The 16,868-nt window shown below is 41.1% G+C and overlaps 1 protein-coding gene across 13 annotated transcripts in view; it reads left to right on the plus strand.

Annotated features, from left to right (window-relative positions):
- The first annotated feature begins 1,899 nt into the window (after positions 1–1,899).
- The window catches only part of CADPS (calcium dependent secretion activator), a 474,942-nt gene continuing 459,973 nt past the window's right edge, over positions 1,900–16,868 (plus strand). For 2 of the 13 annotated variants that reach the window (XM_054551947.2, XM_054551949.2), the window contains exon 1: positions 1,905–3,002. In XM_054551947.2, coding sequence (XP_054407922.1) covers positions 2,562–3,002 — 441 coding nt within the window. In that variant the 5' untranslated portion in view covers positions 1,905–2,561. Of the gene's footprint in view, positions 3,003–16,868 lie in introns of all 13 variants that reach the window. The other 11 variants (XM_054551948.2, XM_054551952.2, XM_003776213.5 and 8 more) reach the window with 9 other exon arrangements.

Below are 16,868 nucleotides of genomic sequence, written 5' to 3' on the forward strand. Positions count from 1 at the left end.
TATTAAGTTTCTGTATCAATGACTATACCTGGAAAAAACCCACATAATCGCAAAGGAATTTGTAAAAATACGAAACAAAACTTTATTACAGCAATTGCGAAATTCCAAGTGTTTTTGTAGATGGAATTCATGGCCACTTTGCCACCAATGTCTGATGTGACAGTATCTAAATGCCTAAAGAGACCTTAGAAGAAATATTTAATTAGTGAATGACCTGTTTCTGGCCTTCAACAGCATCTCCTCCCCAAATCATCACATACTCCTTAATTTGTGTCCTAAACATGGTCCCTTTATTTTGCCAAATGGATTATAATTTCAGCTCTTTCCTCCTCCTGTCACCTACCCATACCCTATTTCCATAACACTCTTTAACCTTACTTGATCCCTTGCCCTATTACTATGGCATTGCAAACCACTTATTCCACTTGCAATACCTTCTCTTTTCACCACCCATGTATATGGTATGTTCCTTTAAGATTTTATTCTCTTCTTTGAGAAATATGTGATTCCCTTCGCTTCAAGTTGCTTCATTCACGCAAGCTTTTTGAAGTTTACTGACCTGGATTTGTTGATATGTTGCCTCAAAATAAGTGCTGTCAATCTTTTTCACATGTTTATGTTGTAGCTCCCAAAGGAGATTATAGACTCTTTAAGAGAATGCCTTCTAAAAATTCTATCTATCCCAAGCACCTAGAACAATGTGTTACTTCATTAAAAGGTGCTGGATAAAGGTTGTTGATCAATTGATTGGCTTACTATATCTTCTGTTCCAGGAAAACCAATACCACATGATTTGAACATCCTTTACTTCTTGAGAAGAATTAAAAAGTGAGGCTGCAAAACTGTCACAATCCCCACACTGCCCAATTTTTTAAAAATTTTGTATTGTTACCAAATGTGTGATGGCCACAAAAGTTGTGTCCTTGAGGTATGGTGGTGAAGTCAAATATAAGCCATCCAAGTACTTAACTCAAAAGATCAAACAGAATTGTTGGAGTTAATGTGAAACCAGTTGTTTTGAGTTCATCTGCAGGTCTCAAACAGGTCACTTTACTATCAAAGCTAGTAAAACTCATGGCAAATTATAAAATACGTAAAGACAAATGTGACTTAAACTTTAAACTCATGCTACACTATTAAAATCACTCCCACGAGTATCTACAGATAATTAGAGAACTAGAAAATACATAAATATAGGCGATGAAGTGGAGAGGTCTCTAGATAGCCTAAGTTCTGAAGGTGGCTGGTGGTTTGTTTTCATCCATCTGCGTGCGGGTCGCAGGTTACATTCAGCACGTTGGCCAGCTCCCTCGTTTACCGGGTTTATTGGCCTAAGTGAAAGGAGCAGGGGGAAGGCAGGCACCATCTGCTGCTTTGTATTAATAGTTTACCCGAGAGGCAAGGGTGAACAGAGTGCGACAGTCGACGCATTAGATGTTGACGCCGCTGAGTTCTTAGGGTGTCTTTGTCTGATCGCGGGGTCCCCAAGCCTCCACCGAGCCAGACTGGAGGGAGGGTTAAGCAACCAGAAACCCTTCTATTTTTCTGGTAGGCTCACCTCAGCAGAAAGCATTCCCAGGTCTTGGGAAGTGAAGAAGATTCATCATAGATTTTGGGGGTGGGGGGTAGGCAAGGGCGGGGGCGCTGCATAAATGGTTGAGTTGCCTGGTCGAAACACCAATCCATTCAAAATTTGATTCACTTTTATTTTAATTAGACGGCGCATGCGGAATAAGTTGCTGGAATCAGAGTTTACACAGGTGGGACAAACACGCTGCCCAGCCCCCACGCCCCCCCCCCCCAAGCCCCAGGTGTAAAGAAGCCTGGGGGAAGGAGATGGACCCTTTCTTTCCCGTATAAGATCTCACGGACTTCCTCCTCCTAAGTAAGACCTCTCGATTTAGCGTCTCCAAACAGCCCGCTCGGCTGGTTCCTGGATTTCTCCCTCCCCCAAGAACTTTTTGTCCGCGGGAGGGGAAATGGGGTTGAGGCAGTGAGAGCCAGAGATCAACAAAAAAATTATCCACGAAGCCGGCAGGGGAGGAGGGTGGCAAGGTATTGAGGTCAGAAGTACTGAGGCTCTGAGGACGCTCCGCGCTCTCCTCCCTCCAGCCCTCTGCAGCAGCCCTTTACGCCGCGGACACGGGAGAGTTAAGCCAATAAACACGTAAGCGCCGCTCCCTCCCCAATCGGCAAGATGCCTCTTCGGCTCTTGGCTGCATCGACAGCTTGCAACACTCGGCATCTTTTCTGGAGGCGCCTCCTTCAGCGGCCGCAGATGGCATCCGGCTCCGGGCTCGGGGCTCGCAATTGATTCTCCCCCTTGCCCACCTCGAGTCCACGGACGCACCTCTCCCTTCCCGCTTCTGGGTCTGAGCCCAGCTCGCGACCGCCGGGCAGAGGATCAGTCGCGGCGGCCGAGGCTGAGCAGCAGCGCTCTCGCTCCCTGACCTGGGGAGAAGCGCCCACCCGGGAGAGCTGATTCCCGGCTGCCTCCAGCGCCCCCCACCTTTTGCACTCCAAGCCGGGGGCTCCAGAGACCCCGCTCCCCAGGCGCCACTATGCTGGACCCTTCGTCCAGCGAAGAAGAATCGGATGAGATCGTGGAGGAGGAGAGCGGCAAGGAGGTGCTAGCCTCGGCCGCGTCCAGCGCGCGCCTGTCTCCCAGCCGTACCAGCGAGGGCTCGGCCGGCAGCGCCGGGCTGGGGGGCGGCGGCGCCGGCGCCGGAGCCGGGGTGAGTGCAGGCGGCGGCGGGGGCAGCGGCGCTAGCAGCGGCGGCGGGGCCGGGGGGCTGCAACCCAGCAGCCGCGCTGGCGGCGGCCGGCCCTCCAGCCCCAGCCCGTCGGTGGTGAGCGAGAAGGAGAAGGAAGAGTTGGAGCGGCTGCAGAAAGAGGAGGAGGAGAGGAAGAAGAGGCTGCAGCTGTATGTGTTCGTGATGCGCTGCATCGCCTACCCCTTTAATGCCAAGCAGCCCACCGACATGGCTCGCCGGCAGCAGAAGGTAGGTGCGCCTGGGAGGCCCAGGGAGCAGCACCCGGACGTAGCCAGACGGGCGGGGCGAACAATGGGAGCTGGCGGCGCAGCTGGCGAGGAGGAGCAGGAGAGGTGGAGACCGCGCCCTGGGGAAAGGGCTACGAGGCCCCCTCCCAGCGGCCGGGCTCGCCCAGGCCCAGCCCAACCCAGCCTGGAGCTCTCCTGGAGCTGCCTGGGACCGGCGAGGGCCGCGGAGCGCAGCGCCGCTTGCTCGAGCCCCCCAGCCCGGGAGCGTTGGGGAGCGAGGCAGGCAGGTCCCGCTTTGTGGCCCGAGAGGCTCGGGGAGTGATTTGCTGCCCGCGGCGCGTAGAGAGGCCTTGCTCGCTTGCAGGGCTCCCAGCGCTCTCCAGCGGCGGGCGGCTGCGCTCAACTCTGGGCCCGCCCTCCTGGGCGTGCGTTCGGCGGGCGGGGGCAACGGCAGGTGGGGGCGCCGAGGTGGAGGGAGAAGAGCGTCTTGGAGCAGCGCTCCGCTCGCTGGGGCAGAGAGCAACCGCAGGGGCAGGCGGGAGAAAGCAAGCCCAGAAGGCGAAGCTTCCCGTGACTCTGCGAAGGGCACCCTCCTCTCCCTGCCCGGGTCAGCTGATCACCGACTAGGGTCGCCAAAGGGTCCTCGAGCACTGCTTCCTTATGGCTGGAGTTCTCTCCAATCCCCCTGACCCTTCCTCACTGACCCCAGAGCAGGGGCACGCCCTCTGGTCCTTCCGTCCGGGTCAGCCCCTCCGCCTTGCTCTCTTTGACCCTCTTCTTCTCTTCCCAAGGTGACTTCACCGCCACCTTCTAGCTCGCCTGGGTCCTCCAAGCCCTGCCGCTGCTGCCTTGATAAAGTACAGCTGCAAAAAGCTTCGCAATCAAAGGCATCAAAAGCTTTTTCTGTCTGAGGCTGGGGCAAGGCTGAGGCAGCTCTGGGCTGCCTTTGATGTTAAAAAAAAAAAAGGCGCCTATTTCTATCAGCTGTTCTTTAGCTGGAGAAAGGGATGAGGGGTACTGCAAGATGAGGGGCAGTGGCGGGGGGTGGGGACAGAAGAGAAGTAGTCAGGAACCCAGCTGGAGTGAGTTAGTAAAGAAAGTCAGCGTTCTATTCTCTCTTTTAAATAAATTTGCAGCACTTGAGCTATCAAAAAAGCCAGTCAAGCCCCACACAAAGGTAGTGTGAGAGGCCAGTCCTAACCCCATCAAGACTGTGAGACTAGTGTCTTAAAATAGTGAATTTTTCAGTTGCTGCCATTTAAGACCAAATTACATGTTGCTGTAGTAGCATTAGGTTTTCCATATTTATCCACCCTTACCTTGAGTTAGCACAGATTTCTCTGTTTGTTTTGCTTACATGTGTACACACACCACCCAGCACTGATGATTTATTTCAGCCATCACGAGCTTGGATATCAGTTTCATTAAAAGATAAAACTGATTTCCAGGGTGAGAGACAGGAGGTGGGTTACACACACGACTCTCCATCTCTATCTGTGGCCCATTGTTTTTTCAGTTCGTATTTTTGACTGCAGTAGAGCAAAAGTATCCGCAGAGAAGTAAAAGTTTTATTTTTAAAACTTTTAAAAATAGGGATATTATTTTAAGGCTGGATGTTGAGTCCACAGGGCCTAATATTTCACATTTCAGTTTGGAATTCCTATTGTAATTGTGTCTTTATAGCATGGGAACCTTAACCTCTAAAATCTATCCCAGTAATAACAGCACCAGCCAAAAATATCCCATTCCTTCGACAATGAAAACTGTGACTGTAAGTGTTAGGTCGAAAGGGGTAGGGGGATGTCTAGAGACATTTATCAAAGTCTCTAGAGCTCTGTCCTTTAAATAGATGCTTAAGTCCAGAGCTAGCATGGAGAAAGAAATCCCACAGAGACACAGTTCTTCTAAACAGAAACTTCAGTTACTTTAGAGATCATTATAAGGCCAGATTTTTCTGATCTGATTGTATGTTTTACCTGAATCCACTCAAAGCTGTGGTTTTGAGGGACATGCTGGTTCCATTTTTACACATGACCTTAACCTCAGAGAGACTCCAGGACAGATTAATAACACTGACATTTGGTCAAACTATTCTTAGTTATCACAGCAAACGTTGCTAAATACATATCCCAGTGAAGCTCTCCCAGGGCTGTTGGCTATACTGGAAAGCTAAATTTTAAAATATATATATATATATCCTTATTACAAAAAGAAGCTTTTTCACTGCTATATCTGTAAGTTTTAAATGCCTTCCTAGAAGCGTGTTTTGCTCCTTCAAGTAGAAAGCTTGGAACTCTGATTTTTAAAAAATAAGCAATCATTGAGAGTAATTAAAAGGTTTGCATAATCACTGTGGTAAAGTTTAAAGCCAACAAATAGTTGATGAGCTAAAGTTAGTATTGGAGAAAGATAAACTAGTTGTAAACTAAACATGAGTTAGCAGTAGAATAGAAAAGGATGAACTAGAAAAAGTCAGAGGAAAAATGTAGAGAAAGGGATAGGATGATATGGAGGTCAGAGAGAGAGAACGAGATCTATGAAAAGGAATTGCTGAATTGTGGAGAAAAGACCATATTGTACAGAGTATAATGCACCATATGAAACCAAATAATCTATATCACAATACTGATACCACTTTTTCAAGTACGTACTATGTGCATGGCACATAGATCATTTTTTGAGGAATAGATTTTATCTTTTTGAACAGCTTTCAATTCACTGAAAAATTGATAAATGGTACAGAGAGTTCCTACATACTCCATATCTAATTTGCCTTCTTAATATCTTACAGTAGTATGGGACATGGGTTACAACGAACTAATAGTGATACATTATTATTAACTAAATTCTGTAGTTTATTCAGATTTCCTTAGTTTTTAGCCGAAGTTATTTTTTTCTCTTCTTAAATCATTTTTTAAATCTCCTAACTCTAACAATGTACAAATTGCCATCCTTGTTTTTAAAAAACTGAGACTTGGAAATTTTGTTATTTGCCTAAAGCACTACATAGATGGATAAAAAGATGGCAATTGAAGTGTGAAACATTCTGATTCCAAATCCTATCTTTTTAATATGAGATACTGGCTAGAAATAGTCTAGGATAAAAAGATCCCTAGAATCCTAACAACATGTCAGGTGTCCTTTACCCAGAGTTATTTCTCTCTGAATTGAGAGAGGTCCTCCTTTCTTCCCCTGTACACCCATCAAATATAGTCACTATGGGCAAAGTGGATGCTTAGGTATAACTTAAAGAATATGAAGGAGAGGGATAGGCTGTGGGTAAATTTGAACACTAGACTGTATCAACTTTACTATGTCATTTAAGCTGAAAGGAAAAAGATTTTAGCTCAGAAGAACACTTCAGAAGGAACAGAAGGAGACAGTACCATCATTTGGATAATTTTGGTAATTACTTTGGTTTCACTTTTACTGAGAAAAAGAGCATTCCAACAATCTTCCCAATTAAAGAGGGGACTTTAAACGGACTATCTGAAAAAAACATTTTATAATTTACCAGTATATTATGTTACATTACTGTGAATTGAAATATAACATGGTGGAATAATTTATGACCAAAACAAAAATCTCCCCACCAGAATGTAACAATGTATGTTTCAGTAGCTCAGAAATGACAGTTTGGAAAGCAGTTCTTTGCTTTTTCTTCTTCTTTTGTCAGAATGGTAAAGTGAATACCTAGAAGTTGGCATGGCAAAGCTATACCATATGTTTCTAAATTATGTAGTAACGGTGATGGGTGGCTACCTTGTGTGAACTAGCTACTTATAGTGAAGGAATGTAAAAGCAGGCACTGTTAGCAATTCATGTAACAAATTTAGATTGACATGACCATTTTTAAAATGAGGTAGGAATTATTCTAATAGTCTAAAATGAGTATTGTGTCTACATACATAGGTATAGTGTACATGTGTGTCTGTGTATGATGGGGGAAAAGGGTAATCCTTAAAACTGTCTATTACACAGCAATTCCTATTTCATTCAAGAGGACAAATGTCTTGTAAGTTCAAGCTACTCATTTCCGTATGATTCAGCTTGTATCTGCCCATGAAATTATGGCTAATGTTGAGTCATAGCCATAGAAATTCTTTCCTTATTCATTTACTTGGGCTTATTTGGGCAAGACTAAAAAGCCATACTTTCATAAAAAGACCTAGTGCTAGCTAACTATATATGTGTGTGAGAGAGAGTGCAAGTATGTGTGTGTTTTGAATCAATAATAAAGTTGTCTACTCAGATATATTTTGAGGCACTTGGGTCTACTCAAAATTCTTAAGGTTTGCTTAGTTAGTGCAACATATGACTTGCATTCTAAAAAAAAAATTCTACCTTTTGAGAGAACAAAGTGACCATTAAACCAAGTTTTCTTCAAACAGAATTGTTTCTCTTCATCAGGGGAAGAACTGAATTATTTAAATGGGCTCTTGGCATTCTCCCTTCTCCATTTTCCTTGGTGCATTGGGAAGCCGCTGTTATGCGCTGAGAGCAGAGACTTTCTGAAGATGCAGAATACCATGAGAGGTTCTTGCCTCATTACACACCTAGTATAGGCTTATGTTTCCCTAAAACTGGACTGAAGAACAAAGGAAATTAAATGTTTCATTCCTGAAGAATTGCACTGAGTAAAATGATAAAAGTCAAATGACTTAGGGATCTTCCCACAGCAAAAGCAAATTTAATAAACAACCATAAGCTGTCATATTGAAATATAACCAGCATTTGTGATTTGGGGACAGGTGTCTATAAAACTTAAGCTGGAATGATGAGAGTTCTAACCTGGAAATAAGTTCAAAAATAACTGACGAGTTACTCATTTCACCAAGCGCTCACCCAGGCTCGACGGCAGAAGCAATTGGTAACTGTGAGATATGGTTCCTGAATTGGGGGAGCTTCTAGTTTGGAAGATAACATACATATATGTCAAATAAGCTGAATAAGAAAGTTTTAGTTGTAAGACGCTGATTAGAAGTACTAAAGTGGGGAAGGAAGAAAGAAGAGTGCATGCACACACAGGATTGGATACAATAGTAGAAAAAATCTTCATAGAGAAAGTAGACTAGGGTTAGGTCTTTAAAAATTAATTTCTTTTGAGTAAGCATAGGAAAACCAGGTATTCCAGTCTGGAGAAGAACACTAGGTAGCAGAAATGTGGAAAAGAGTCACTGTTAGACAATGTCAGTCAGATTCTGTTGGTTCTAAGTGACAGAAACCCAGCACAAGTGGCTAAATCAAAAAAGAGGTTGAGTGACTTACTGGTTCATGTAAGTGAAGAGACTGGTACAGAAGTGACTGCAGGAATGGCTGGATCTAAGAGCCTAAATGACTTCCATAACAGAATGAAAAAAGCTAGATGATGAAGGGAAAGGATATACAGATTTAGCTTCCATAATCCAAAAACATAATATCTGAAATGCTCTAAAATCTTTTTGATCATGACATGATGCTCAATAGAAATGCTCATTGAAGCACTTTGGATTTCAGATTTTTGGATTAGGGATGCTCAACCAGTATGACATAAATATTCTAAAATCCTTTCAAAATCCAAAACACTTCTGCTCCCAAGCATTGAGGATAAGGAATACTCAACATGTATTTTGAAACCTGTGTTTTAGCTCAAACCCTGCCACTAATGAACCACTGATTGTAGGCAAGTCTCTGGGATAATTTCTTAATCTCTCATGTGGAGAGGGGGATGGACAAGTTTCGGATAATTTCTAATGTCCTCTCCAGATATAGGAGTTGATAGTTCTTTCTGGACAATGAGATTACTTTTTACCAAGACTTATAAATTCATTCAAAGTTGTATTTGGTATGTTTTTACATTACTAAATAAGACAGTGTATTAAAGAATCCAAGATGGTTAGAGATGAAGTTAGATTTCATTAGTCCAACTGTCTAAATCTTCACATAAGGTGAAATTTCAAAAGGTTATAAGACGGCAGACTACATGAGAGATTGTAAACTGTGGCCTATGGGCTGAAACTGATCCACAAATGCATTTTGTCCACAAAGTGCTTTTCAAATTTTGAATTAGTTCTCAACATTTAAAACTATCAAAATATTTCACATAAAAAATCTGGATTTCTGGCTTCTCTTACAAGTGGAAGATATGACAACACTGGGCCTGAGTTTTTATGGATTTGCAAAAAGGGATGGGAATAAGACTACCCAACCATCATTTAAATAATAGAATGTTAATCACTTTTAACTAGATTGGTCCAAGATACCCATCCACCATATAAATCTGGATGGTAGGATATGAGCTATCTGGTTCTTGCTAACACCATCTCCTTTTACGATTGCTTAACAAGTATCAGTGATCTGACCCTGGCCCCTGTAAAGCATCCAAGAGAAGGATCTTAAATTTAGTACTCTGTGTTCCCTGTCTCTGGCAACTACGGTACTTTTCTTGTTGGTTTTATAGTTTTTGCCAAATTGGAGGGCCGATGATCAAAATTATTACTTTTTCATTTGTCCATCTAGGCATGTGATATGATTACTTTTCTGTTTTTAATAGAGGAGGAAAGGGGGATGAATTCAGCCAATGCATTGAGTCTAGCCCTTGCTAATGATATATTGATGGACAGCGAAGGACAGTGGTTAAGAGTATAGACTGTGAAATTAGAATGCCTGGGTTTGCTTTCTTGTTGTACCCTTAACTCACTCTGTGATCTTAGACAATTAACCTCTCTGAGGTTCAGTTTGCTCACGAATGAAATGGGAATTGCAGTGGTACCCTGATCATTGGGTTTTTGTGAAAATTAATTGAGATAATATAGTAAAGCTGTTAGAACAATATCTGGAATGTGTAAGTGCAATACAAGTGTTAGCTCTTATTATTGCTAAGTTGATACGTGCAGTGTTTTTATCTGAAAGGATTGGGCAAGTTAATATATATGAAGTACTAGCCATCACAAGCCTTATATTCATTATGATATTATCATGATTATCATCATGAAACAGTATGGAGGAGTTTGGTGAACTAAAATGCAAGAATACCAGAAGGCAGGTAGTGATGATTAGAGTATTACCTATAAACCAGATGGGGGTCCAGGGTACAGTACATCTCTGTTCTTTCACTTATGTTGAGACATTTCACTTGTATTTCTTTGAACAAAAAACAGGGACCCATTTGTCTAGCTTCAAAAGCTCACTTTGAACAAAAGTAACATGGATAGAACTCATGGGAGATATTTTAAATGGCTAATGCAAAGCACATGTACATGGGAAGATTTGCCACGAGCTTATCAGAAGACTCAGGTAAAAGGGGTCTTGGGTCATTCAATTGCTAAATGATGGGATCCTCAGAGTTCCTTATTTTCTTCATAGCCACTATAAGGAAAGGCACTATGCTTGTTATCATTGAATAGGTCACCTGCCTTTTTCAAGTCCTAATATTTTTGTCCTCAATCCAAATAGCTCTTTTAAAAAAGTTGGTTTACACTAATGATATTGACTATGATATTGACTATTACCATATTGATTGTTACCATTAAAAATGAACTCATCAAATGCTTTTATGTTTGTGTAGAGAGTAAATTCTAAGCATATATATGTGTTCAAAACTTTATGTATCTAGATAGAGTAAGACTCGCATAAGTAGGTAATATGCAATAGAGTACAGAGACTAAGACCTCTAACTCTGTGGACTGTCAGTCCCTGGTTCAAATTCCTGGTCAGCTCTGTGACATGTTGACTTTGTGACCCTGGGGACATTATCTATGTCTTTACTTCTTAGTTTCCTGATCTGTAAAATGGGGAAAAATTATTAAGCATTGTAAGAGAAAAAACATGTTAGTTGCTTAAAATCTTTAATATGGGGCACATGGGCAAATATTATCAGTAACAGTAAAAATAGTATTCTTGCATTTTAGTTCACCAAACTCCTCCACAGTATTTCAGACTACAATATCTTTGCTCATACTGTTTCTTATTGCAAAATGTCTTTTGCCCCTTTCTTCATGCGATTCACTCTTGTTCATCCTTTAATTATTATAACTCAAGTGTTATCTCCTTTAGGAAACCTTACTCAAAGCTTTGTAGTGGGCTAAGTATTGCCATAACTCCTTAGTCAATCTTTTCTTTTACCTCTTATAGTTTATATTTAAATTACCCTTTTTACACACGCCTATCACTCACTAGACTGTAAGATTCCCATCTCCCAAAACAGTACCTGACATGTAGTAGGTGTTCAGTAAGTGTTCAACTGTTGAGACTTCACACTGATGCTTTATTTCCTAGAGAGCTTCTAAAGAGAGGAAATAGTCTTAAATACAGTCACCTTTATTACAGAGATGTTGTCTCTATAATTTTTACTTTTGTAAAAGCTTCTCAGAGTGAACCAATTACCAAATGGCTTCAAAGTAAGTTATGTTACAGAAACATGCTATTACCTTTGACTTTGTTTGTTAATACCAAAAAGTGACAAATTTCTAGATCCATTATAGAGAAAAGTCTTCTTTATGAATCCCTTGCAATGGGTGAATCCTAGTTGAACTTGAATCACCATAGTGTGTTTTTAAGTGATCAAACATTAAAATCAGCAGAAGCCAAAGAAATAAGTTTTCATATTGGGTGTGTGTTTTTTAGTGCATTTCATTTGATTTAGTGAAAATTAGGCTGTTTATTTTGCCATGAGCCACAATGTTGCCAAAGTTGTATCACAGAACCTGTAAGTTCTACGTATTTAGGCATAAATGTGCTCATTTTCTCTACTTTTATTCTCTTACAGGATTTTGGCATTATTTTCTGTTATTTTATTGTAAGCTGCCTAAAGTCCTTTCTGGGTGTAGTTAAGGTATAAATAAATAATAACTACAGAGCTACTGCATATTGGATATGGTAATAAGAATACGCTATGTAGAAAACATCAATAAAAAGTAAAACTGCTTCTTAGATATGGACTTTTCTGATACATTTCACTAGTCAAAGAAAATTACTTTGCTGTGTTATTCTTTTTATTTTAACAAGTGGGAAAAAGGTTTGAAAATAAATTGAATTATCAAACTCTCAAGTGTTCCCATCTGCTGTCTGCCATTCTAAAATTGAGAGATATGAAATAAATTGATAATATATTGATGTCTTTTCAGCAGCCCATGGGAGGAAAATATCAACTCATCATGTGCTTCTCAGAATTACTTCTGTGCAGTAAAAAAGTTCTGGGATACTTTGAAGTTAACTTTTTTTTTTTTTATCCCTAAGTGTTCCAGGAGCACATGCTAAGTTACAAACCCTAAGGGAGTGGTAATGCTTTTAAAAAGACAATGGGATTTTGGCAAACATGCCAAGTGGTCCAGAGAATCTACTGTGCCTCTTAAGAAAGCAAAGGGAAAACACTGAAAATTCTTGCAAATAATTATGCCTTCTGTTGCCCATGTAGAAAAACAGCTTTTTGGTGTGGATGGTAGGCATAGAGTTGTTTAAGCAAATGAGTTGAAATATATCCTGAACATCTACATTGGCGATTTTTCTGACAAGTATAGCAACTGTTGTCTATAAGGCAGTGTGTCATAACATACTGTGTTCAAAACATTTCTTGGGGGTTCTTCCATATTCAAGTTTTGTTTGTTATACATCATCAGACAATGTTGTTTGAGCCACTTCTATGTATAAGAAACTCACTAGATCCTGTAGAAAAAGTATGTAAAGTCATTTTAGATGGCCTTCCTGACCTCTAGGAACCTAGCAATCTGGTTGAGAAGTTGAGATACACTGACGTAGACTAAGTCAGGATAGGGTGAGTGTCTGAATCGTAAATATTGGTGTTTCCTAGATTTCCATTCTTGGCTCTTGTTATGGGTATATTATGTTCCCCCCAAATTTATATGTCAAATTCCTAACCCCCACTGCCTCAGAATGTGACTTTATTTGGAAGATTAAGATGAGGTCATTAGGGTGGGCTATAATCCATTATCACTGATGTCCTTATAAAATGGGGAAATCTGGACCCAGAGATATGCACACATGGAGAAGGCCATGTGAAAAGGAAGACAGGTTGGGGTGATGCTTCTACAAGCAAGGAACACCAAAGATTGTCAGCAAATTACCAGAAACTAGGGGAGAGGCATGGAACAGATTCTTACACCTCAGAAGGAGCCTACTCTGATGACACCTTGATCGTCACCTAGCCTTTGACAATATCTGTTTCTCAAGCTACCCAGTTGGTGATACTTGGTTATTGCATTCCTAACAAACACAGCCCTCTTCTTCTGTCCATACCATCTCTCTCAGCAACTTCATCCCTAATCATGACTTTAGCTACTAACATCTCTACACTTAAAATTTGCAAATCTTTTGTCTCCAGCATAGGCCTCTTGCCAGACTGCCAGACCCATACATTTAGCCATTTGCATCAGTGCTGCTAAAGGTGTGGCCACAGATAGGGGCAGGTCAGTGAATGCTTTGTAAAGAACTTGGACTGGAATGTAAATCAACTCATTACCTTCTTCTGCAAGGAAAGTCTTCCTATAAAAGTTGTCAGCTGTATTGAGTAGTATGCATAGTGACTAAATTGATGTAATTTCTGGTATAAGCACTTTATCTCAGTGAGGGCCAATAACAAGTAGTTCACAGATGACACAGGTCTACAGAGCACACTTGGAGGAGGATTGACCTCCATGGCATCTCCTTTCAATGTCCTCACACCATTCAATGATACAATTTTTCTTCTCATCCAGATTCTTTCCCCTTATATTTTCTAACTCAGTGAATGGCCACCCAGTGGCGCTACCATATAACTGAGCTGGCCAAGGCACAAATGTGCAACTCATCTTAAAATCTTTGATTGTTCATCCTCACCACCAAAGAATGCATGTGTTTGCAAATTGTTTGATACCATTGTTTCAAACAATGGCTGAGAATTCTTCTGTAGCTTTCTGTTGCCAGCACAGGATAAAATTGAAACTTACTTCCATGGCCTAAGTAGATCTTTGCTCCCCATCCATGCCTAACTACTGCAGTTTTCCTGCACACACTCTTCGCTTCACCCATTAAGCCACTTAACATCCCTGTGCTCTCCATTGCTCTCTGTGAGCCTCAGTATCATTGCAGTCCTGCTTGAAAAGCCCTCCCTTGCCTTTCATTACTTTCCTAGGTAGAAGGTAACACTCAGTTATAAAGTATAGGAATAAATAGTTAGCATTCATTGGCCCTTTACCCTGTGTAGTCACTGTTCTATATATTTACAAGTCTTATCTCATTTAATCTTTATAGCAACCCTATAAGATAGGTACCAATAATCCCAATCCTACAGAAGAGGAAACCAAGAGGAAAAGCAGATAAGAAATTTGTCTTAGGTCACAGATACAGCACATGAGTTGGGGCCAAGGCAGTCTGACTCCAGCCTTCACACTTAACCATGTGCTATGTTAACTACATTGAGGCATTCAGCACAACTTACTTCAATGTATAACTGTCTTTTTTTCTTTCTCCTGACTCTGCAGAGATCATTTAGTCTACCCAGGTGTCTGATAGATTGTATGTATATATAATAGGTGTTCAATAAATAGGTGATACATGAGTTCATGATTACTGGGTCATAACTATTCAGAATAGTAATATATATTCTCTACAATTTGTAGCCTATCCACTGAGATTATCTCATTGCTTCATTAAAACAGCCCTTTGAGTATATGTGAGACGAGTTATAAATTCCTGTTTTGTAACAAGTAAAAGGGAGGTCCAGAGAAGTCCCACTGGTTGGAATGGGCTACAGAGCACCAACCTGGGCCATTTAACTGCACCTAGGGCTTCCTCCCATTGCACTGTCAGACTTGGATTTACAGTAAGAATGGCCTGGGCCATTTTAGACTTTTTAAAAAATTGCTTCATTTTATGTAATCTTTATTTTATTGCAGAATTGTGAAAGTCATAGTGATTCACACTTTTAGAGGGTCCACCCCACCTCATAAAAAATTTAAATGTATGTCACATTTCACATCTACTTGGTTATTGAAAAAACTGGAATGTATGTTTTTCAATCTTGCTTTTGAAGCTATTTGTCTATATACTAAATGACTATGATTTCTCAGGAATCATGGTGCATTCAGAGGAATCCCTGAAAACTTAAACCTTAGCAGGGCACGGTGGCTCACACCTGTAATCCCAGCTCTTTGGGAGGCCGAGGCGAGCAGATCACAAGGTCAAGAGATTGAGACCATCCTGGCCAACGTGGTGAAACCCTGTCTCTACTAAAAATACAAAAATTAGCTGGATATGGTGGTGCGTGCCTGTAATCCCAGCTACTCGGGAAGTTGAGGCAGGAGAATCACTTGAACCCAGGAGGCGGAGGTTGCAGTGAGCCGAGATAGCATCACAGCACCCCAGACTGGTGACAGAGCAAGACTCTGTCTATAAAAAAAAAAAAACAAAACATTGTTTTCAATGGTATCAATATTTTTATGAGGACTAAATTTAACAATTAATGGAGTCAATATGTGTTTGGAAGTCACTTAATTGAATATTAACTTAGATTTTTCATGTTTATTCCTACATTTTGAAGACTATAGGATCTTGGATTTTTTTAGCACCTTGGACAGTTCCAAGGCTTCGGTCCCTATGCCTCTCCTGCCTAATGAATGAAATAGCCTTTGGCCAGGCTTGGTGGAAGAAGTGGTATTTGAACTAAGCCTCAAGCTGACTGAGATCAAGTGATAGCAGTGTGATACATTTTGAAAGAAGGGAAGGATACTTTCAACTCTCTTTAGAGATGAGATAATGCAAAGCAAGTTTGAGGACATATGAACAAATATAATTGTATAAGATTCCAATACTGGACAGAAAATAAGAACAAAGGTTGGTTCATGATGGTAGATGCCCTTCACCAAGGTAAGGGGATTGAGGAGTGGGGCACTTCACATTGTAGGCATTGGAGAACTGCTGAAGAATTCTGAGCAGGACAACGACATGACCAATGTAGCATTTTAAGAAGAATTAAGTGAAATGTGTGGAAGCTATGGGGAAAGTAGAGAAAAGAAGAATATAAATGTCTTCACACTGTGAGAAAAGGTCATGAATTAGGCTTGAATATTGTATCCAGCACAGATCAGTTTTATAATTTTGTGGGGAGTTTTGTACAAAAACCTCAGAAAATCAATGCCCATATGTAGAAGTACCTTGAATCAATAGTTCAAAGGCATTTCCCTACAGCAATTGTTAATCTTTGTCTTCATTTTATTAGAGTAACTTTTATGTACTTGTCACAATGTGTGGGCTATGAATGTTCTTTTTTTTTTCTTTTTTTTACAAATTCTAAAAATGTAAAGCAAGGTGCCTGCCCTTTAAGTTATATTTAATTTCAGTGACCGATATTCTGATATGTCCCTGCAGGTGCAAAAACTCTTCTGCATAACATTGTGAAGCACATAATGACACTTGGACAAAGCTCATATGGTTGAACCTAACATAATTTCAGAAAAGGTACATGTGATTCCATCTGGCTTCCAGCTGACCTAAAGGATGCAGATGGAGTTTAATTTAGCCCCAAGAAAGCATAAGCCCCACAATAAACCCAGGTTTATGTCAAGCCCATAGAAGGAGAGAGGAGGAGGCATGACTTCTGGTGTTGGTTTGGAATCTGGGGAGAAAACTTTCAGTGTGCCCAAGCACACTAAAATAGAATCTTGGATTTGTCCTTTCTCCCACATGATTTCATCCCCCAAACCAACCTAAATTTGCATAGGCACCCAGAGAATAGGGTACGTTCAAGCTCCCTGCCCTTTCTCACTCCTCCCCAAGTGGAAAGAGTCTTATCTTAGTGGTAAGATTACAGAAAAGTTATTGGATGGACCACATTTAGTGGTTAGAGTTATTTGCATAAATAGGAAGCATAAGATTCCCGATCATCTGTCTCTCC

The sequence above is a fragment of the Pongo abelii genome, chromosome 2 (assembly GCF_028885655.2).
Source record: "Pongo abelii isolate AG06213 chromosome 2, NHGRI_mPonAbe1-v2.0_pri, whole genome shotgun sequence".
Classification (NCBI taxonomy): Eukaryota; Metazoa; Chordata; class Mammalia; order Primates; family Hominidae; genus Pongo; species Pongo abelii.